Here is a 22,613-nt window from a genome sequence, read left to right as displayed (position 1 = left end):
CTTCACTCCTGGCTCTCAGGTGAACTCTCTTGACCGATGGACACTCTTCTCATGCAGGTTACATCAGGACCTCTTTTTTTTTTTCCTCCTTGCAGCTCATGCAGGCTGTGTCGACTGCAACTATCCACTCACACAGTGTATCATTTCTTTTTCCAGCGAATATTTTTGGCAGGCGGCCTAAAAGGTGTTGTTGTAGCTGACTCTGCAGGCACTGGTGGGATAACGTGACTATTTTAAATGCCTGCTAATCCACAGTAATCTGGCTACTTGGCCGCAGTTAACTCAATCCTGGGGCCAACAAACCCCTCCGGCGTCCACACACACACACAGAGAGAGAGAAACAGAGAGGGAGGCCTAAATTTTGCATTTGTGACCCGGGAGGTTGTGTTACATTACCCAACCATGACACACACACACACACACACACACACACACACACTACAACTTCTCCACACTCGCTGTGTGTCCTTGTCTAGACTGCGAGAAGGTCAGAAATAAAGACTGCGTGGAGGAAACTTGACATGCTTTTTTTTTTTTTCGTTAATACCGGCCAGAACTTGTGGCTGCTCCGGGTCTGCCCTTTAATTTTTACTGCCCGTCCGTCTGTTTACGACTCCGGGCTCCGCGGTCGTCAGTAGCAACCGCCGTAGCAACAAAAGGCAGGAGAAAATCCTCAGAAATTAATCCGCTGATGAGTCGCCAGGCGCGGCGGCGACAGCGAGCAGCCCCGGCCTCTGACGACCGGCAGGTGTGTCTAATGATTCACACACACACACTCAGACACGCGCGCACACAATTATCAATCAATTAGCGTCAACACTGTTTCCACACGTGAGCAACACTCAACAACAACCCCGTTAAATTAGCTGGTTTTCTGGTTTTTCTTTAACTACGAGGGAGGGAGGTGAAAGCTGTGGCGCGTCTTTGCCCGTGAATAAAAAAAAAAAAAAATAGGTCCCTGGAAAAGTTGGAGGTGCGATTCCAGCAGTGACGAGCCCAGTCCCTCGAGGGCTCTTTCCTGGGTGTCTGTTGCGTTAGTACTCACGCTGTCTGCAGTGCGTGGCTCCATGGTGCTGCTGGGGAATCCTTCCTGGCTCCTCTCTCATTCCGTCTCCCCAACAAGGTAAGAAAATCCCCAGAAAAAAAAAAATGGGTTGGGAAATAAAACAAAAAAAACACCCAGCTGCTCTGTTCCGAGCGACACCGGGGCTCTCAGCCACATCCCCCCCCAAAAAAACAGCCCGCTAACTTGGACAACAGCCAACCACCGAGGGCTCCGGTGTCTGTGCGCACATCTCCGCCGAGTGTCCAGCAATGCCCGCTGCCTCCGGCAACCGCATTCCCACATCCACAGCGGTTCGGTGCCGAGCCGAGGCGGAAACAGCCGAGCCACTGCTCGGCGCTGCCTCACCTCGGCGCACCTGCTCTGGCGCCCGAGTGCACGGAGAGGGCGCCGCCCGGCGGACACCGGCGGTACGCGCGCAACATAATGAGGATCCCATTTTAAAGGGTAGTTTTGGAGAAGAAATTCACAGTCAGAATATTCAAAATTACAATATTAATAATAATAGAAACTCATATGTACTAATCATATAATAATTTAAGGTCAGTTTGTTAATTTAGTTTGTTTAGGCTTAAAAATGGTCAATAATGATCTTCCTCCTCTGATTTAAAATGTCTTCCCCAAGCTGTTAATGAGATGTGGTGAGATGTTTTTAATCATCTTCAATTGAAAATTGCAATGACAGAATAAAAGCTTTTATTCCAAAAACTCTGCCTGAGGGATGAGACTGGTTAAAGGGGCACTATGTAGTTTTGGAGAAGAAATTCAAAGTCAGAATATCTCAAAATTACAATATTAATAATTATAGAAACTCAGATGTACTAATCATATAATACTTTAAGGTCAGTTTGTTAATTTAGTTTGTTTAGGCTTAAAAATGGTCAATAAAGATCTTCCTCCTCCTGATTAAATGTCTTAATGAGATGTTTTTAATCATCTTCAATTGAAAATTGCAATGACAGAATAAAAGCTTTTATTCCAAAAACTCTGCCTGAGGGATGAGACTGGTTAAAGGGGCACTATGTAGTTTTGGAGAAGAAATTCAAAGTCAGAATATTCAAAATTACAATATTAGTAATAATAGAAACTCAGATGTACTAATCATATAATACTTTAAGGTCAGTTTGTTTATTTAGTTTGTTTAGGCTTAAAAATGGTCAATAAAGATCTTTCCCCTCTGATTAAAATGTCTTAATGAGATGTGATGAGATGTTTTTAATCATCTTCAATTGAAAATTGCAATGACAGAATAAAAGCTTTTATTCCAAAAACTCTGCCTGAGGGATGAGGCTGGTTAAAGGGGCACTATGTAGTTTTGGAGAAGAAATTCAAAGTCAGAATTTTCATATTTACAATATTAATGAGGCAATAATACAAACTCAGAAATATGTTTTTCTTCCATAACTGAATAAACTTGTTTGAAGCTAGAAAGGTGGCAGGGTCCGCCACATATAAACAAAGTAAAACAGTATGAAACTGTGCTGTCCTTTTCAAGGTCAGTTTGTTTTTTCAGTTTATTCAGTCATGAAAACAAAGAGAGTTTGTTTATACAGTAAAGATCTTTTTCTTCTGATTAAAACTCTTTCCCAAAACTACACAGTGAACTTTTAATTTAGTTAATTAAATAAATAAACACTTTTATATAACCATATTTAATAAATGGTAAATTATATGCCATCTTAAATTATATATGTGATCCTAAATCTAAAGCTAACCTCAGTATACGTGACACGAGAGTTTGGTTAAGTTAAAATAGGCTTGAAAAGGTTGAAAACATTTATTCTGAATACATTTGGTAGCCAGAATATAACTTGGACACATCTGCGGATCGTTCTGTCAACATGCGTCTAAGAATGTTTTTGCAGCATCCGAATATATCTCTATATTTCAAACTAGTTAGCAAAATGCTCCTGCAGTTTTACCTTCAGCTGTCTCTTCCAACAAAAAGTTGTTTTTCCAAATAAATATTAGAAAATGTGGAGTCCACAAAGATACTGCATGAAAAACTTTTTTTTTATTACAAGAGAAATAGAAAAGATAAAAGCATTGTTGGCATCATATAGGCTTATCACAGCACAAAAGCACCACAGACACAATAAACTCGAATGAAAAATATATAGAGAAAAAGAATATGAGATAGTATAATCACTGAGAACAGAGTCAGCAGCTCCACAATCACAGAGCGTCTATAAACAATGTACAGAGGGTCCATGAAGGCTTCATGGAGAGTTTATAAAACTCCATACAAAGTCAGGTGGGCACTGTATGTCTGAATGAGACAGATAGAATAAACGAGACAAGACAGACACACGTCAAATCCTCAAAGACTTCATCTCACCGTCGCCAAACCTGCCCATGGAGCGAGTCCACATACTGGCTTTGATAGGCTTTAATACCCCCCGAGTACTCCAAACATTCTCAATCATTGGGTGTTTCTCAGAGGCTCAAGTAAACATTTACAGTACAAATACTAAAACGCACTCATAAATTTAAGAGTGTATCTGAAGAGTTTTACTCCAAATGTGACAAATGGACTCGATAAATGTTCTGACATTAAATTACTGTTGGCTAAAAAACAAAATGATAATAAAACAATTTTTGTTAAATCCAGATTATTTTTTAAACATTGGTGGGTTTCATGGATCTCAAGTTATGATTTAGATTTTCTTTTTGAACCTGCAGTATAATGATGCATTCATGTGCTGGTTGGTAAGTCGTAACTGCAAAAACCTTTTGTTATTTAGAAATGAACACTATGAAAGTACATTAGAGACCATAGGACTTGTTCAGGTGCAGTGAAAGGAGACAGTTCCTGCACAGCCGACCCTTTGTTAAACACTTTGATAATATTTGTCACTCCTGCCAAAAACCTTTGCTTGATCTCATTTCGTTTGTCTGCTTGTGAGCAGAATATATTAAAAAAAGTTCAATTTCGGCCATAAGTTAAGGAACGTGTGATCTGTTTTTGGTGTGAACCCGCTTAAAACTTCTTATGATTGTATGATCAGGCAAATTTTGCCTCAATCCTTTTCTCTAGAACATTGGTTCTCAACCGAGTCGCGTTTTAATTTTGAAGGGTCGCCAGAAAAAAAATAAAAAACATCTTTTAGACCGGGGAATAGATTTAGATTGAGGTGTATCGGGCGTAAGCGACTCAAAAAAGGTTGAGAACCACTGCTGAAGAACTACTGCACATTCAAGTGTTTATCACAGTGTATTTTGATGCAAATCTAAAAGCAAATTTTGTTATTCCTTATTATAATCTATGAACACATCCGCTGCTGCAACATCTGAGGAGGTTCTGCGTCAGTTTCTATCTGCTTTAAAGCTTTTCTCCTGTTTGGTCACTTTATAAATATTAACCAGACATAAAGCTTGCAGAAAACTTGCTGCCCTACTTGGAGATGAGAGTAAACAAGTGAAGCTGTATGGAGTGGTGCCAGCATTAAAGAAAGCAGCTTCACAGCTATTTGATCCTGTATGCAGATTTTCGTTGCTGCAGCCGAACAACCCGAGCTGCTTTAGTGGTCCTTGAATGTGGCTTCACGGGCTTTTAAGCCCGAATGATCCAAATCCTGAGAGACAGGCAGCAGAGAGAAGATGTTGAACAGGAGCAGTATTTTTTTACACCTATGAATACTTTGACCTTTTGGTCCTCTAGCCACATTTATCACATTACACAAGCCTGTCCAATATACCGTGTGCCGACACATACAGCGTAACACGAAGAGTACGTACATATTTCAAATATACTTCTTATGTGTTCAAGGTACATGCGTTCACGTGTAAACATAGACTCAGCCGATTAGAGGCTTTGGATTCATGGGAGTCAACACACATACATACACACACACAAGCATACACACACATACACACACACACCTGAGATGCCTTAATATTGGGCCGGATTGTTCAACAATACTATAGCTTCAGTTTCCTTTCAAGTGTGAGATGTTTATGGTAGTAGTGTGCTATCGGTTGTGGCAGTAAGTCAGTCGTCTGGCAGTGCTGAGTCATACAGTGGTTTTCCCTTCTGAGGTTCAACCATGTAGCTTTGATAAACTCTATCAAATGGGTCCCATTCGTTAGGCTGAAGATGATGAAGATAATCAGCTGACACTATAAGTACATCAGAAGAAAATATAGATGAAGTCAACACATACTGCACGTCATTGTAAATATATACTGTATAAATCGTACTGATGACATCGTCACTTACTAAACCTAATCAACGACAGTAAACTATTAGAATTCAGTAATTATACTTGATAATCTACTGTGTAGCGCCTGATAAATGTGGAAGCACACAGGTAAAGTCTCCGAGACCGAAACCATGAATATGTTCAACTTAAAAGATCGTTCTACGGTCATGCTCGATTTGAAAAATCACAGTAAATCACCGACTGAAACAACCGCTGTTAAACCATAGAGTGTCCTACAGTGTAGATAGCACAACTAATAACAATAACAGTGAGAATACTATCTAGCGCTCTGAATTGGAATAGTAAATTACTGATGTTTCAACCTCCTAAATATAATCAAGCCAAAACGACACAGTGTGTTAAAGCGTAACTTCTGTATTTTTAAAGCTCGACCCTGTTTTTTCTTTATGTGTGTGTAAGTGACTAATGGGGACAACATCTTCTGTAACCGGTCCAGTATTGGCGATACACGAAAAGTCCACATAAAGGTACAATTTGTAGAATATGTCCAGAATACGAAGGTACTGTATCGCCAAAACCACAGGGGGCAGCATATCACCAGTGTAACTGCTGCTTTTTGGTAGCTATCCTTGACTATAGCTAGCTACCGTTGGCTTATTAGCTCATGGCTCAGCTAGCCACGGAGCTAGTGGCTCTATGAGGTTTGTCTGGATCGAAACCTTGAATCACCACAAGTAAAAGAGAGAAACTTGAATTCAGATCATGTGTTTAGTAAGCAAAATAGAAGTAAGAACTGCAAGCAGAGTCCCCATTAATCACTTACACACAAAAACAAGGGACAATACCATTAAAAAATACCGAAGCTACCTGTTAATGATGATAATAAAAGTTTAAATAATGTCCTTAAACTAAGTATGATAGTAAAGTGAGCTGATTGTAAACATTGTCCTCCTCATGACAATAAGACAATGCCTCCAATTCAGCTTCTGAACACTGAGTCTGGATGTGCACCACGTAGGGAGAAATCTCCAAGAATAGTATTTGAACCCCTGATCATTGGAATGAAACCAAAATTCCTGAAAAAATAACTGGAAACTGAACTAAACTGGTCTGGTAAAAACAAAAGCTGTGTCCCAGTTAACAGGCTGCTTCCTTTTAAAGTCCAGAGTAAATACAAGAGCTTGAAAAGTTGTCTCGATGCAAAGTCTCCAGACTTCATCATGACACATCTGGCAAAAACAAAAGGTGTATTATTATTATTTCGAGTGTCTACTTCAGTTTTCTACAATCAATGCATTCAGTTGTCCTCCTCAACTCGTAAAGTCAGGAAATATCACATCATGTATCAGGTATTTGAGGTCAGGATGTTTCAGTCACACTAAAGTCAGTGCAGGATGTAACTAAAGGCAGACAGGCATAAGGTCCACTGTTGGTTCATGCTGAACGCCTTCATATGACGACTAATCACAGCATGTTAAAGGTCCAGTGTGTAGCATTTAGGGTGATCCATTAGCAGAAATGGAATATGATATCCACAACTGTGTTTTCATTGGTGTATAATCACCAGAAACTAAACACTGTTGTGTTTGCTGGCCAACTGCAACTTCCTGGTCATAAACATGGATGTGTTTTGACTTTTACGAGTTGAGGAGAATCACCTGAATGCAACATAGTTTTGGTTACTGTGAGGCTAAACGTGGAGGAGGTTCAGTGTTTGTTTTACAAAGGAGGCAGCCCCTGAATTGGGACACAGCTCACATCATCCCCTTGAAGTTGCTCAAACACGCGAGCTACTTCCTGTGAGGTCAGCGCTGATGTCATCTGGAGGTCTGGACCTGATTGGGCGGCTGGGCATAGAGGTACTTCCAGATGGCGTAGTAGTGTATGGCTGCTCCCATCGCTACAAACAGGTGCCAAATGGCATGAGCGAATGGGACGATGCCATCACTTTTGAAAAAGACCATCCCTAGACAGTAGCAGGCTCCGCCCGCCAGCAGCTCACATAGCCCTGACTGCTCCGGCTGGGGAGAAGAAGAAGAAGAAGTTTTAAAGACATCATAACGAGGAAACAATAAAACCTCAATGACAACAGGGGAGACTAAATGAGAGTGCTCACCATTGAGAGGATGACCAAGGCAGGAAACACTCCCATCACCGTGTAGCAGATCAACTCCATGATCTTATACCTGACGCAGAAAAGAAGATTTAAGCATGGAAGATTATTCCTTAAGGGTAACTCCACCAATTTTACACATTAAAGTCTTTTGTAGCTCCAGAGGAAGCTGCATGTAATCTGATCAATCGCCTGTCGTGTCACTAAGTGGCTAAGTTGCATTGTGGGTAATGTAGGCACCAGATTTTGATGCTCGTCTGAACTGACCTCTCATGGAAGAAGAAGACGTAGGTGGTTCCAAAAGAGGCCATGACCCACACCAACCAGCGCATGTGACACGCCCAGGGACCCAGCTCCCGCAAGTTCAGCCTGATGAAGCACGGACAGGAACAAATAACTGCAGACACTGTATACACACACTCCCCACACATATATACTGTATACACACACACACGTAGCAGTGTAGTTTGTTTACCACGGGGCGTAGGAGGCAGCAATGAAGAAATAGATCACCATCCTGTCACACATGTGGAAACAGTGCTCCACAGACCTGAAGAGAGAGACCAAACAGCCTCATGACAACTGAGTGACACTGTTTATACATGCAGCATCAGTGTGAAAACAAATCTGGAGTGTGGGAATGTGCATTTGTTCCAGTGTGAATCTGTGAGAGGATGGACAGTGTTTAAAAAGAACTCAATCTCTGCAGTACAACAGGACCACCTCTTATATCCTTTAACCATACAGTCCATATACTGCTTTGAAATGTGTGAGCGTGTACCGTAGGTGGCTCTTCTTCCAGGCCACAGTGTGAAACAGGGTGGAGATGATGAAGAGCGAGCTGAGCCCCGCCCCGTACACCCAGGCCGACAGTTGCTCCCATTTGTCCTCCGACTGGAAGTGCAACAGGGAGCTGCCCAGCAGGCTGGGGATTATCCATAACTAAATGAATTCATAACAGAAAGGAAACGGGAGATAAGAACAGAGAAGCGTGCAGGATAAACTGAAATTTAGTGCATGATGTAGGTGTAATCTGGAGGTGTCTTCTCATTTATCTGTTATGTAATACAGCCGGATTTATTTCATGGTTTCACTGAGTGTGTCATTTCATCTGTGTGTCCATGTTAATGATCACTTTCTGTGGTCTGTGTGTGTCTGTGTGTGTGTGTGTGTGTGTGTGCGTGTGTGTGTGTGTGTGTGAGCGTGCATTCACCGCATGCGTGGCACAGTTGGCAGCATGCTCATATTCTGTGGGCTGGTATCTCTTGTTAGGAGGAACGCGGTTGTTCATAAACCTGGAAACATCACAAATGAAGAGATTTAATATACTTTGTATATTTGAATGAAGCTTTGGTATCTAGTTACATGGATGAGACACAGTGTACACACTATGAAAATAATTAAAAAACAAATAACAATATTATTGATTTCTGTCTTAAAATGTAACTCCACTAATTTTACATATTTAAGTGGGAGCACTACTGCATATGTGAAAACGTAGTATAAAGCCTTTTTTGGTAATTGATGAATTGCTTCCAGTGATGTCAAAATGGCATTGTGGGTAATGTAGGCACTTGGTTTTCAAAAGAAAGAAGAATACGTGGAATAAAAAAGGCTATGCTGTATCCATTTTTAACGTTTGTTTTTAAACTGTCAATAATGAGTCAACACATGTGATGGCTACATTACCCACAATGCAACTTGCAACCACTGAGTGACATCATTGGAGGCAATTTATCAGATTACATGCATCTTACTCTGGAGCCACAAAAGGTTTTATACTATTTCTTTTTTTCTGTTTTTTTACTCATATATGCAGTTGTACTCCCCACGACCTGTAAGCACACATAATATGTAAAAAATGTGGAGTTACCCTTTAAGAGTAGCATGTGTAGGGATCATAAGGGATTCATTTAGGCTTTTGTTTTTAATTGATAAAGATAACTTCCACCAGATGATGTAAAACACATCTGACATCAGCTCTAGGACTGTTGTTCGTACTGCAACATTTGTTGTTTGCCTGCCTCCATGGACAGATGGATCAAGAGAGGGGCGGCTCACAAAACTCATCAAATTAAACAAGTTCAATCAAACTAGGCAGTGCTGATGAACTATAAACCAAGAATTTGTCACAATGCAATCCTACATTTCCCGTCCAAATTGTTTTGCATACAAACATATTTAAGTGTACTGTTTAGCTGTGACATGAGAAAGTTTGTGACCAGGTCACAATTTTTTCCTGCTTCAAATCCGACGAGCCAAAACCACCAGTCTCACAGTACCAGTGGAAGCGTTGATGTTCTGTTAAGTTATTCAGTTTTTTCTACCTTTTTGAGCAAAAGTAAATATCAGAGCCCCTTTTCTCTGTTTTCTCTGGTCATGTCACACTAATTTAATGTTTTTCTTCTCTTTCTGCAGCAGACACAGCCCAGCTCTATGAGAAAACCATCTCTCCGGCAGTGAAACACCCCTTTAATGTCCTCGAACCATGTGGAACATCTTTAATATTTGTACCCATTTGTATCTCAGTGGTGCTCATAAAATTTCACCCCATCCTCTCCTCTTGCTTAGCAACGCTAGATCATGCTTCAACTTGTTGCCATGACTGCTGTTGCCTGGCAACAGTGGGTAACCACGGACCGACTGAACCTGAAGAGGTTTGTCCCGATGATTTCTTTCATAAACAATTCACGTGTGCAGGTATGCCCGCATATTCACGCACACTGAAATAGACACACACTCATGTATACGTAAACTCAGATGTAATCTTTGAGGACGAACACTTCACTTCACTGAAACCCAAACAAACAGCTCCGTCAGTGATGTCACTGTTGTCATGGAAACCTCCGAGCAGGGATTGTCTTCTTTTTTTTTCCCCCGACACCAGAAACCTCCTCGTTTCTTTCATCTTTCTTTGCTCATCTCTCCCATCTCCCTCTCCTGTTCCCAGAGCATGTCTCCTCTCTGCTCCGCGATGATTAAATTAACATGCAGGAAGGCAAATGGACAAAGACGTCCGTGCAGACACACAAAACACACAATCACGCACACACATGCACTCACAAACCACAACCCCTCCCTGTTTTTATGCTGCATCTTGCAGAGCCCGATTTCATAAGAGACCTAGATTTAGCGTTGTCTCTTTCTCACACACACACATACACACATTCACCCACGCACACACATTGTTCTAAGATTGGTGGGACTCAGAATGAGAAAGCAGCAGCCTTCAAAGGGGATACCACTCGAATTAAAAATTCATTGATGTGAATTTTTGAGAATAGGACGATCAGTTCATTCTTTCAAACCGTCAGCAAAAAGTACAAACGGCAAAGACAAACAAACAGCATCGTCCATACATACACGCATAAATACATACATTAGGCTGTGCATTGATGTGCCATCTCCTCAGGGAAAAGATTAAACTGACGACAGAATTTCACAAACTTTTCAGTCCAAGTGGAGTGATATTACCCTTACCTGTCCATCTCATTTCACTGTGTTGTTGCGCAACCGTGTGAAACAGTAGAACATGATGTTTTCCTCCCACACGTCCACTCAAAGCTTTTTAAATCATGAACATGACACTCCTGATCTCTCCATGAGATACAGGAGACAAAACGGAAGTAGTGGCAATAGAAGGCTCAAAATCCACCTCACATAATGACAATCATAAGATAAGAGATCTCTCAAGAAACATCCTCTCTTTTCTCTTTCTTCGACATTACGCTCCCGTTCCTGAAGCAGCTGTTTTTAGACTGACACTCATCCAGAGTTATTAATACTAACTGACACAGCCCAGAAACACACCGTCCTGTCCCAAATAAAAAAGGCTTCCTCGCCCTGCGTCCAACACTGGCCTCGCACTGTCTGACGGACTCTCCCTTTTGTATGTGTGTGTCAGTGCCAGGCCCAGCAGGCTTGGCTGGGTCATTAATGACTTTATCAAGCTGGCTGATAATTAGCAGGCCAGAGGCCAGCAGGCAGAGAGACACACTGACTGGACAGAGAGGAGCAGAGCTGCAGCAACATCAGGATAACTCCTCTCATATGACAGCAGGACGGACACAGGGCACGCTTTGTTTGTCTTACTGACCCACGAAGACCAAAACCTCAGTCCAGTTAATGATGAACATTCAATTAATATCAAAGCCTATTAATGGTCAAGCAAGTCCTGCTCTTTACGCAAGTATATATAGTAATAAAATGTTTGAAAATTTTTTTTAAAAGTTAGATAATCGATCAGTCGATTGACAGAAAATGAATCTGCAACAATTTTTATAATAATTAATCTTTTAAATCATTCATCGAGCACAAATGCCAAATATTATTTGGTTCCAGCTTCTTAAATGCAAGGATGTGGTGCTTTTCTCTGTTGTCACTTTACATTAAATATATTTGGGTTTCAGACGATGCAAGCTATTTGAATATTTCATCTGAGACACTGTGATTGGCATTTTTCATCGTCAGATGATTGAAAGACAAAACAATGACTTGATTTAAATCACTTGTGAAAATATCCGTTACTTGTAGCCATATTGTCTCGAAGACTTCTTCGTATTTTTCCTATTTTAGTGTTAAATAATAAGTCAGTCACGGGAGGTATATAAACCAACGTCCAAGAAACCCAAAATATTTGATTTTAAATTAAATATAACACAGGGAAGCGTCAAATCTTCACATCTGTAAAGCTTGAACTGAAGAATATTTACCATTTATCTTATTTAACTATTAATCAGTTATCAAAAATAATAAATGATTGGGGTCGGTCAGCGTTCAGGGGCAATCACAGCTGCAGGTGTATTCTTCTGTATCTGTTACTGTCTTTGTCATAATGGCAGGACTGTATTAAAATGATCATGTTAGTCATGAATCAATTCATATTTTGTTATTGTTTGTTGTTTTGTTTATTTACTTGTCTATTAATTAGAGCCGATACTTGATACTTGATTTCGGGGCCGCTGCCAATATTAGGAAGTAAGAAATACCAATATATTGGCCAATATACAAACATTTTTTTTTGCAATGATCGTTCAAATGTGGTTATCAAACACTTGTGACAAAGATATGTCACAGATGGAGGATATTTTATAGTTTGACAATAAACTTTACGACTAAAAGGAATCCAGTGCACGTACACAGTAAACCTGCTGGGAATTTAATCATTTTAAATGATCCCGAGAATCTTTTTCTGCATTATAACTTCAAAAAACAGACACGACATCGGGCCAAACGATATATTGGTGTCCTGATATGCCTTTATGTTCTAGTATTGTAAAAACTGGTCACAAAACATAATTGATGATTCATTTTCTTCCATCGACTGATCAATTAATTGTGTCAGCTCTGATATAAAGATGGGAATGAAGGTAAAAAGCAGAGATCTTCATAGTTTTGAACATGATCCACGATTCAACTACAACTCACGTGATATTCAATAAAACTTTGATTTGATAGCCGGCCTACAACTTCAGTCTGTCGCATGATGACACATTGAAATCCATGTGATTTTATGTGTAAGCGAGAATAAAATCAAATACAATAAAATAATTTTGATGATCGATTTATCATTTTAGTCATTTTTTAAAGCAAAAGTACCAAAAATGTGCTGCTTCCAGCCTCACAGATATGAGGATTTCCTGCTTTACATCAGCGTAAATTAAATATCTTTGGTCCTTGGACGGCTGGTTGAAAAAAAAACAAGACATTCGAAGGTGTCTCCCTGAACTTGTGATGGACATCATGTACTATTTCCTGACATGAAGCGCATCAGCAATCAACACATGAACCGGTGGTGGTGAAAATAAATAACGGCCCCAGTCTGCTCTGTTTGACCTCTTCCTGTGAAGAAAACCCACCAGAGACAGTCCGGACCCTCTCGTGTCTTAGCTCGCATGTAAGTGGAGGAGAGGAGGCGTGTTTGGCCTGCTGTGTGTTTCAAGACAGACAAACAGAAGAGACAGCAAGATGATGATGATGATGATGATGATGAGTAGGAGGAGGAGGAGGAGGAGGGAAGAGGCAGGTGTGTGTTAGTGTGTGTGTGTGTGTGATAATAATAATGCCTGTCAAGCTTTTAAACCCTGGGCTACAAGATTATTACATCATCAGTTATGAGATATGTTGAAATTTAAATGTTGTCCTCTTCCTCCTCCTCATCATCCTCATCATCATCCTCATCCTCATCATTACAGGCAGCAGTATGAGACATATTTCTCATGCTGGAACAGGATGTCACGAATTATTTCTCACCTACCTTACAAGATTCATTTACAGTGGGAATAAGCAACAGTTGACAGCAGACAGACAGTGTGGCCAAAGCCCTGGATCAGCCGCCTCTATGAGTGTTGGAGCGAAGAGCCGCCGCGGTTTTTTTGGTCACTCCTGCTCGGATTGTAACGAGTCTAATGTAACGTAACGAGCACCGCCGCTTCACCGGGAACACGTCGTCGTCTTATCCTCATCTCAAGCAGCACCGGGAGACGGATGCATCCCGAAACCCAGCTGCCTCCAGAGGCTCCAGTCCGGAAGTGTGGGCGTCGGGGGATGGTCTCTGAGGGAGACAGCCGCCTTCTCCTGCTCGGTGCTGATGGTGCTGATGGAGCTGCTGATGATGGTGGTGGTGCTCTCTCTTTCTCTCTCTCTCTCTGTCTCTGTCTCTCTCTTGCTCTCTCTCTCTCTCTGCTGCCGCCGGTTCAACTCATCACGACTCGGTGAGGAGGGCTGTTTTTCATCACTGAAGGCTGCCACATCATTTTCTGAGGGACTGATTCATGGCTGTGGGAGTCTGTGCCGATTTGCTCCTGCGCCTTGCACTTCCTGCTTCAACCGCAGGGTGGAGCTGCAGGCGTGTCGGTGATATAAACACATGTACAAAAACAGGATTTTCACAAAGTACAGGGATGAAGAAGGGCTCCCGGTGTGTTGTGACTGACACAGCTGGTACTGTTTTGTTTCATGGAGTTTATTTTACTGTTAGTTGGAGGCATTTATGTACGCAGCATCTGAGACCAAGACAAATTTCCTACGCGGACAATAAAGTATCGTATCGTATCGTATCGTATCGTATCGTATCGTATCGTAAAATTCACTAGGTGGTTATGATGGTTATTGTATTGGTTGTTCATTTATTTATTTGCTGATAGGAATGTATGAATATATATTTAAATGTGTATATATGCATGGTGAGGGGTTAGTGGGTGCTGCTGAATACATACTTAAATTATTATAACACATATTATTAATCATGGGAGTACTACATGTTTATAGAAGGCAAAATAAATCAATATGTAAGTTATACTATATGAGATAAATGGTTGATAAATTACATCATATTTTGCAGGACATACTTGGTTGTAAATTATATATGTTTGTATGTTTATATGTTTATGTAAATATATATATATTTCAGATGTGTTTATTTATGTATTCATAAGTTATGATTAAATAAGGAAGCGTATGCTGAATTATTAGCTAAAGATTAAAGGAGAGGGGGTGGGGTTAGATGAATTCACACCTCTTCACACTCCTTTTAAAACATGTAATTAGAATAGACTGTTTTCTTATGCACTATTCTTTTGTTGGTTTGTTTGTTTATGGTCTTTAAAAACAAAAATTTTCATGTTTGAACATTTTGTGACAAGGTTGAGAATCATTGAGAAGCCACATGAAGAAATCCGAGTGCCACGCCACTGTTGTGTACATTTCCCTGTAAAAAGGACAGTGGAAAACAAAACGACACTCACTGTCATTATCAGCCAAACACCACAGAACAAATCCACATGTATTCCTCCAGACTGAACCATGAGTGGTTTAAAACCAGAGCTTAACTTTTCAGTTTAATTATACACAACATACATTTCGGTACCATATCGGAAATGTATCATCCCAATATTCAATTCTGTACTAAATGGTGGCCCATATTCTCTTTATAGTAAGTGACACCTTCATGATCAAAGTGAGCAGCAACGCGTTTTAAATCTCCTGTTTTGGTTCTCAGGGCTTCTGGAGACTTGGATTACGCCGGATGAGCTGAACGGAGCCATTTTATGTTTTTCTTTTCAGTTGTTTCTTTACGTTTTAAAACAAGTCCCCATCCGAGTTGATTAGGAGAATCCTTCAACGCTGTTTTGCTGTGAAGCTCCAGAAATGTTTTGTGGACTACAAAACTAAATCGGCACGAGGGTGAGGAGATAATGACTGAAATCACATTTTTTGGTTAAACTTATCCTTTACTGCTGTAGCTCAACTTACTCATGTTGTCAATACCTCCAGAGTTACACACACACACACACACATAGACAAAGAGACACAAAGAACCAAGCACTATTGAATACTGTAACAGCAATCATTTATTAAATGCATATTATGACCAGCATAAGCTTTAACAAACACTGTAGCCTTTCATCGTGATTAATATAAAATTCCAGCTTTAAGCGTTCAGCTCAGACCGAGCTCTCTGTGATCACACTAATCTAACTCATTAAGTACCGTTTACAGACCGGTGGTCAGTCAACTCTGTATACAGCGCTGAGTTTAACAAGCTCGCAAAAGAGCTTCAGAGAGATTACAAATACTGTTTGACCTGAGTCTGATCGTTTAACTCGTGTATAAAAAAAAAAATACCTGATTAAGATAAGGCCAAGAAGCTTTGTGTAATAAGGCAGCAGTTTTCTTCATATCTCCAGAAGCTGATATAGTTTGTGCGGGGTAATGTAAACTTCAGCTCAGACGATCTTCAGGTTCTTCATCGCAGACTCCAGACTCTGAAAAAAAGTGTGAAATTTTTTTTTTAAAATGTTCAAATCACGTCTGGGAAAACACGTCAACAGGATACCCAGCATATAAACGTCTGTGTGTGTTACCTTGACATCCCAGATGCCCATCCCTCCATCCATGCCGGTGGTGCAGAACTTGGTGCACTGGTTTCTTCCTCCTTCCAGCACTGAGATCTCACTGAAATATCGTTTGAGACAAGTCAAACTCTGTGCACACACATGTGATGTCGCAGTAAAACAAACCTCTTTTAGCAGAGATGATGAAGATGCACACGTTAAAATGAGGATTACGTTGTGGATGTACGTGAAAATCAGCAGCTACTGTTGAGTTTAAGTTGTTAATCATTATTTCATGCATTTTATTTTCTCTCCCTGACCTGATGCTGTTCTTGTGGAGGGTGTTCAGGTCCTTGTCGGTGCTCTGGGTCTCTGAGGCCCGACGGTCCAGGTTCTGGAAGCGTTCCCTGGCACTGATGCCCTTCTGGGCCGCCTGCTTAGGAACGTCCAGCTTGCCGCCAAATGTCAAGCTGCCTTTGGCGCTGTCGTACACAAACAGCACCGGGTAACAGTCATGGCCCTGGAGGATCAGAAACACGTATACAGAGATAATATCAGTGTGGTGACATGAGATTAGATGTCACCTGTGATTGTGGGTGTTGTTATCATGAGGTATAGACATTAAATTCAACACTGCCATGTGTAAAACCTTTCAAATTATTTTAATGGCATTTGATTGTCCCATCTGTCACAATAGCTGATATGTGTTACTACCACCGGGGGGCGCACAAGATAAAAAGTTAAAGTCCTACACATGGTGGCTTTAAAGGGAGAGCATGCATTGTTTAAAAGAAGATATAACACAGTGTATCTGATATCGCCGTTAGTGTCGTTCCTGGAATATCATAATTAATGTTGGTCCAGGACCATCATCATGTTGAAGTAAGAAAAAAAAAAGTAATCAGGTTAATTAACAACTAAACAAATAAATAATAAATATTGGACAGATGTCAAATACTCACAGCTGCTACTAAGCTGTTCTCAGTAATGAAGGTGACACACAGCAGAGGGAGCGTCTCAGAGCTCAGACTGTTCACCCTGTGGAGTCACAACAAAGGTCAGAGTGCACACAAACACACACGCTAACACAAGGTACGCTGCCCAGCCCTCTCTTACGTGCCGGTCTTGCCTCCCTCTGCAACAGACACAGTGGAGTCATGGGAGGTCCAGGCCAGGCGGTTGCCGGAGTGCGAGAAGCACACGCTGTGCACCCACCCACCGCCTCCACCCGTGGCCTGAGCTGCTCCGGACTCAAACAACATCTCCCCGAACGGCATCTTGCTGCCCCAGGGAGTCGGGCCGGGCTTCTCCTCCACCTCCTTGATGTAGGCTGAGAAGACCCTGTGGGCGAGAGGGGTCAGGATGTGAATAAGACACAAGGAGTCAAAGAGGTTGAAAACAATGGCTGATTTATATGCTGGGAGAGCCACATGAATTTCTGCAACGCTGTTTTTCTGTGAAGCTCCACAAATGTTTTGTGGACTACAAAACTTCACCCTACTTTCCATTGGCACGAGGGTGAGTAGATTATATCTGAATTCTCATCGAGTAGACAGAAGTCACAGCAGTGCTTGTAGGTGTTAAATATAGTCATTGAAATGTCCTCACAAGTGAAGTAACACATCTGTGTACCTGCATTTGAAGTCACAGGATCCAGCAGCCAGCAGGACGTTGTTGGGATGCCAGTCCAGACTGAGGATGGTGGAACGGATCGGCTTCTTGATGTGTTTACACACCCACCTGTAGGTAACAACCAGTGTTGTAAAAAGTACCCAAAAGTCATACTTGAGTAAAAGTAAAGATATCATATTCTTACATATATGCATTTTCTACTGGAGGTCAACCGATTATCAGCCTGTTCTATATATTTATCAAATGCAGCCTTCTGTATAAATCAGAAGCAGGAAGTTTTCCTCCAAAACCTCACCAGTCATTTTCCTGCTCGAAGTAGCAGATGGAGATGAGGCGTGAGCCGCTGCCCACAGCAAACTTGTTCTCTCGTGGCGACCACTTCACACAGCGAGCGGCGCGGTTGATCCTGAGGATGACCAGCGTGGGCTTCCATGCGCCCTCTTTGAGGGTCCACACGTAGGCGTTACGGTCCGCTCCACAAGTCACTATACGGTTGCTGTCTGGAGCCCAGTCGATACCTGCGACAGAAAGAAACTCATTGATTCTCATTGATCTCTGAAGACAAAATATATTCATGATATATATTTAAAGGAACATTGCAACATTTTTAAAAAATACGCTTGTGAAGATTAATACCACTCTTTACATGACATTTCATTTATCTGTGTCATTTTTATACTTTGGTTACTTCGTTACCGTTGGACTGAGCCAGACTAGCTGTTTCCTCCTGTTTCCAGTCTTTGTGCTAAGCTAGGCTAACCAGCTGCTGGCTCCAGTTTCACCGAAATTCTTCTCATCTAAGTCGGGGAGTATTTCCCAAAATGTTGAACTGTTTCTTTAAATCTTTTACTTTGTTTATTAGGTACCTCTGGACAAGACAGTTGGGATTTTAAAAGACATGTATATATTTAGCAACAGGAAGTGCATCCCCGTAAATCCACCTGTCTGTGAGTGTCTGACTTTCTCACCTGTCACCTGCCCATTGTGCTCCTTCAGCTCGTGGATCTTGCTCCACTTGGCCCCGTCTTTCTTGTAGATGTGGACCTCGTGGTTGTTGGGGCACAGGGCGATCTCTGAGGCACAAAAACACATTTTAGTACACTGTGCATAAGCTGAGAGAGCAGTTGGAATCAGTCACATTTATAAACAGGAAGTTCATTAATGTGAGGACAAAGTACAGAGTGATCGACAGGAGAAGTTTATGAAGGGCTGGTCAGCGAAGTGGAACGCAGAGCAGCTGACTGGGTGCATGAGAACAGAGAAAACTAGAGACACAGAAATACAGTATGTGTCTGCCTGCAGGCAGCACACAAACACACGCACGCACGCACGTTATCTTTAAATAGACAATGTGCAAGAACTGCGACCTTCCTTCCCTCAATGTAGCAAACTCTGTACATGTTTTAGTCAGCAGATGAGTCAGACGCAGTGTTTGTCTCAGAGCAGCAGTGTGGGTGCTTCAGTGTGCATTTTTTTTTTTTTTGGTGAGCCTTCAGCCTGCGAGCTGAGCCAACAAAAGTGTTCAGCTTGTAAGTTGAGCGAAACTACAACTGTATGACTCTGTGACTCGACCACGGCTGACTCTTACATCCGCTTTGCCCAGAAACCAAAGGGCTGATCAAAAAAGCCAAATATGGCATTAGTTTCCCGGAGCTAACGGAGCACAAGAGCCTCTCAGTAAGGCCCCCAGACGCCACCCTCACTGTAACAGGAAACAGGAAATACCTTCTCCCACCTGGGAGCCAATCACAAACCTCCGACTGTTACACTGTTTGTTCTTTGGCGCAGACTCTACATGAAGCAAGATGTTCCATGATGCGAGTGTGCAGTTTAGGAGATGAGACGAGAGGCCTTGAGTGACCAATCGGAGACGGCGACCAGACTCACGGGTACGATCTTTATTCCAGGCGTGGCAGCTAATTGGTTCCAGCAGGAAGCTATGGTACGCCATTGCCAATCAGATGTGAGGAACAAACCAGGAAGTGGTGTGAGGAACCAGCTGGTGGGCTAACAGTTGATAACAAGCCTGGAAAAAACAGAAGTTACAAGATTTGTGTTACAAAGAAGAAGAAAAGGGGAAAGAAAAGACAGATAACAATACAAACTATAATTAAATCTACAGAACTGTCTCATCAGAGTCGGTCCAGACTATCTGAGGTACTTTGAGAAGGAAAAACACCACACCATCAGCTGATTTATAACCGTCTGCACAGAGAAACACACTTAGCTTATCTCGCTCAGGTTGTGTTAATGAAATCCAGACTTTCAGAGGCATGAGAGGAATGATGCAGGTCAAGGGTAGCACACATGCTTCAAACAAACTTTACAGCTCGAGCACACATCCAGGAAGTAAAGACTAACATCCCTATCACAGGCGGTTATTTCACAAGCACTCATTTTACATAATAACAGCCACGTTACTCAGTGTGTGTGTGTGTGTGTGGGTTTGAGTGCCTGTTGTACACTTTTAGCTGCTTCCTGAAAATGCATTACACATCCAAAAAGTCTGTGTGTGTGTGTTACTGACATGTCAAAGCAAACTCAGTCAACTGTTAAATATTTTCTAGGCTACTTACCCTGAGGGCCGGACAGAAATGAATGGGTGAGTAGCTGCAGAGATGGAGAGAGATAGAGAGAGAGGGAAGGAGAGAGGAACGGGGAGAGACAGAGGAAGGCGGCGGATCAAATAAAGATGAGGGTGTTCAGCTCGCGGACTCTGGCCAGTCAACGCGAACGCCAACGTCAGAGTGAGCTCAGGAAGAGAGAAGCTGAGCTGAAGAGAGGGAGGAGAGGTCAGAGGGGGGAAGTGGAGGAGGGCACAGTGAAGCTCAGAGGGGGAGACATGCAGGAAGTTCGCTGCTCAAGGCAGAAAAGATCACGGGTGGAACGTTTCAAAAAATGTGCAAGAATGGGAGCAAACTTTTCATTTTTAACTGACAGAAGGGAGAAGAGTTTGAGGTTTTTGCTTCAGTGAAACACGGAAGAGAGGGAGGGGCGTGAATACAATGTTCGGCAGAAAAGAGGAGGTGGAAACTGAGGGGGAGGCACAAAAAAAAAAAACGTATAAAGCATGAAAGACACTGAAAAGAAGGGGGAGGGACGTAGTTCTGCATAAAGAAAGAGGAACAAGGGAAAGGGGAGGGGAAGAAAAGTAAACTGCAAAAGGGGGGAGGAAAGGGTGGCGTCAGGGGAGAAAAACTTCAGACTGGAGACTAAACAAAACATTTTATACAGTTCTTTCATGTATTTTGAGTTATAGGTCTCAAGTTTTCCCCAGAAGATGCCCACTTTTTCACATGAAGTGAAATCCATTTAGGGTTTTGAGGAAGATTTGACAACTGACAGTCAAAACTGACTTGTATGTTGTTTGTCATAGCAGACATGTTAAGAGCGAGCATTTCTATGATTCGCTTTATTCCAATTGGGGACTTTAAGGACCTGCAACTGAAATCAAAGGCCCTCCGTCAATGACACTGTTATTTATTTTTTCCTACCTCGTCTCTCGGACATCCATAAAGTTTGACCATGGCAAAGTTGACCAATTATTTTGCATGTTAATCTGAGAAGAAACTTTTTTGTTGTTGTTGTTTTTATAAGCCGACAGAGGCCTCATGAGACAAATATCAGAATTCTGGGAACATGACCATCAAAATTAAGTGAATCCAGCCATATTTCTGTATGTACTAACCCATGTACTGGTGACACAGTCTGCTCTGTCACGTTATCTATTTATTTGTTGTTTTAAACCGTTCCAGCAGCATGATTTCAGGATGGAAAATTATGCTTGGCTGGTCGACTACTTTGGTCCAAACTGTAATATCACAACAACTACTAGATGGATTGGTGTGAAATTTTGTACACGTTCATGTTCCTCAGAGGAAGAATCGCAATGACTATGTTGATCCTCTGACTTTTAATCTAGCACCACCATGAGGTTAAAATTCAAATGTCTCAAAATCTGTGGTTTTGACCAAATACCCACAAAACTAATGACAACTACTAGCTGTAGGTCTCAATTGTTGCCGTGGTAAGATGCCAAACTAAGATGGCGAACATGGTGAACATTCCTGCTAAATATCTGCTTAACATTGTCCTTGTGATTTTGTTAGCAGTAAAACTTCGTGTGGCTATTTTCCAAAGCTGTGAGCCCAACAAACATTAGCCTTAGCTGTACTTTACGTTTACTGCTAGTTAGCAAATGTTAGCTAGCTAAGACATTATGCAAAGATGGTAAACATTGTACCTGCTGAACATCAGCATGTTAGCATGCTGAAGTAGGCATTTAGTCTAAGGCACAGCTGTACCTAATTACAGGTTCATGGTGCTGCTTGCACGATTGTGGACATTGAGTCTAAAACCCCCCCCCCCCAAAAAACAATACACAGTAAAAGAACAAAACAATTTTCCGTCCTTTAGAAGCGTATTGATATAAACCTGAAGCACTACTGAAGTTCGAAAGGTTTCTTCTCCAGTTACATCCCTGTGTAACTCAAGCCATTCTGTAATAAATGCACAATTAGGTCAATGAAAAAACACAGAGTTCATACTTTAAGTGCCCTTTCTAGCAGGAAGTAGGAGATTTGAGGAGGGGGGGGGGGTGCCATCCCTTGTTAACCTGCCATGCCCCTTCTTCAACCCCTACCAGCAGGGAGAGAGGAGTATTCAGTGTAATATTTTAATCTCCTCTCCTTGACTCATTGATCTTTTTTTCTAACTGAGGTTTGTACAGGTCCATCACTCCTGTTAGAGATTAACAGATCGCCTCCTGGAGTCAACATACTCTAACTACACCCTGCTTAAGAAACTGT

The 22,613-nt window shown here is 41.7% G+C and overlaps 3 protein-coding genes across 4 annotated transcripts in view; all 3 read right to left on the bottom strand.

The window, feature by feature from the left end:
- The window catches only part of radil (Ras association and DIL domains), a 29,632-nt gene extending 28,362 nt beyond the window's left edge, over window positions 1–1,270 (bottom strand). The window contains exon 1 of one of the 2 annotated variants that reach the window (XM_073477326.1): window positions 1,046–1,270. The gene's annotated coding sequence lies outside the window, so the exon portion shown is untranslated. Of the gene's footprint in view, window positions 1–547; window positions 608–1,045 lie in introns of those variants that run through there. The other variant, XM_073477387.1, reaches the window with a different exon arrangement.
- A 5,773-nt stretch (window positions 1,271–7,043) lies between these two features.
- Window positions 7,044–13,609, bottom strand: LOC141005582 (monocyte to macrophage differentiation factor 2-like). Its single transcript, XM_073477513.1, has 7 exons — window positions 13,596–13,609; window positions 8,553–8,634; window positions 8,121–8,281; window positions 7,815–7,889; window positions 7,607–7,708; window positions 7,343–7,412; window positions 7,044–7,247 (listed from the first exon to the last, which is right to left on the bottom strand). The coding sequence occupies exons 1-7, from the start codon at window positions 13,607–13,609 to the stop codon at window positions 7,044–7,046; spliced, it is 708 nt and encodes a 235-aa protein (XP_073333614.1).
- A 2,063-nt stretch (window positions 13,610–15,672) lies between these two features.
- On the bottom strand, window positions 15,673–20,554 carry arpc1b (actin related protein 2/3 complex, subunit 1B). The gene is made up of 10 exons (XM_073470375.1): window positions 20,382–20,554; window positions 19,693–19,831; window positions 18,774–18,878; window positions 18,101–18,323; window positions 17,806–17,913; window positions 17,290–17,514; window positions 17,136–17,211; window positions 16,494–16,693; window positions 16,204–16,294; window positions 15,673–16,104 (listed from the first exon to the last, which is right to left on the bottom strand). The coding sequence occupies exons 2-10, from the start codon at window positions 19,754–19,756 to the stop codon at window positions 16,066–16,068; spliced, it is 1,131 nt and encodes a 376-aa protein (XP_073326476.1). The 5' UTR covers window positions 19,757–19,831; window positions 20,382–20,554; the 3' UTR covers window positions 15,673–16,065.
- Between the last annotated feature and the right edge of the window lie 2,059 nt (window positions 20,555–22,613).

Source organism: Pagrus major, chromosome 1 (genome assembly GCF_040436345.1).
Source record: "Pagrus major chromosome 1, Pma_NU_1.0".
In the NCBI taxonomy this organism is placed as follows: domain Eukaryota; kingdom Metazoa; phylum Chordata; class Actinopteri; order Spariformes; family Sparidae; genus Pagrus; species Pagrus major.
This window is presented reverse-complemented; position numbering and strand designations above follow the sequence as displayed.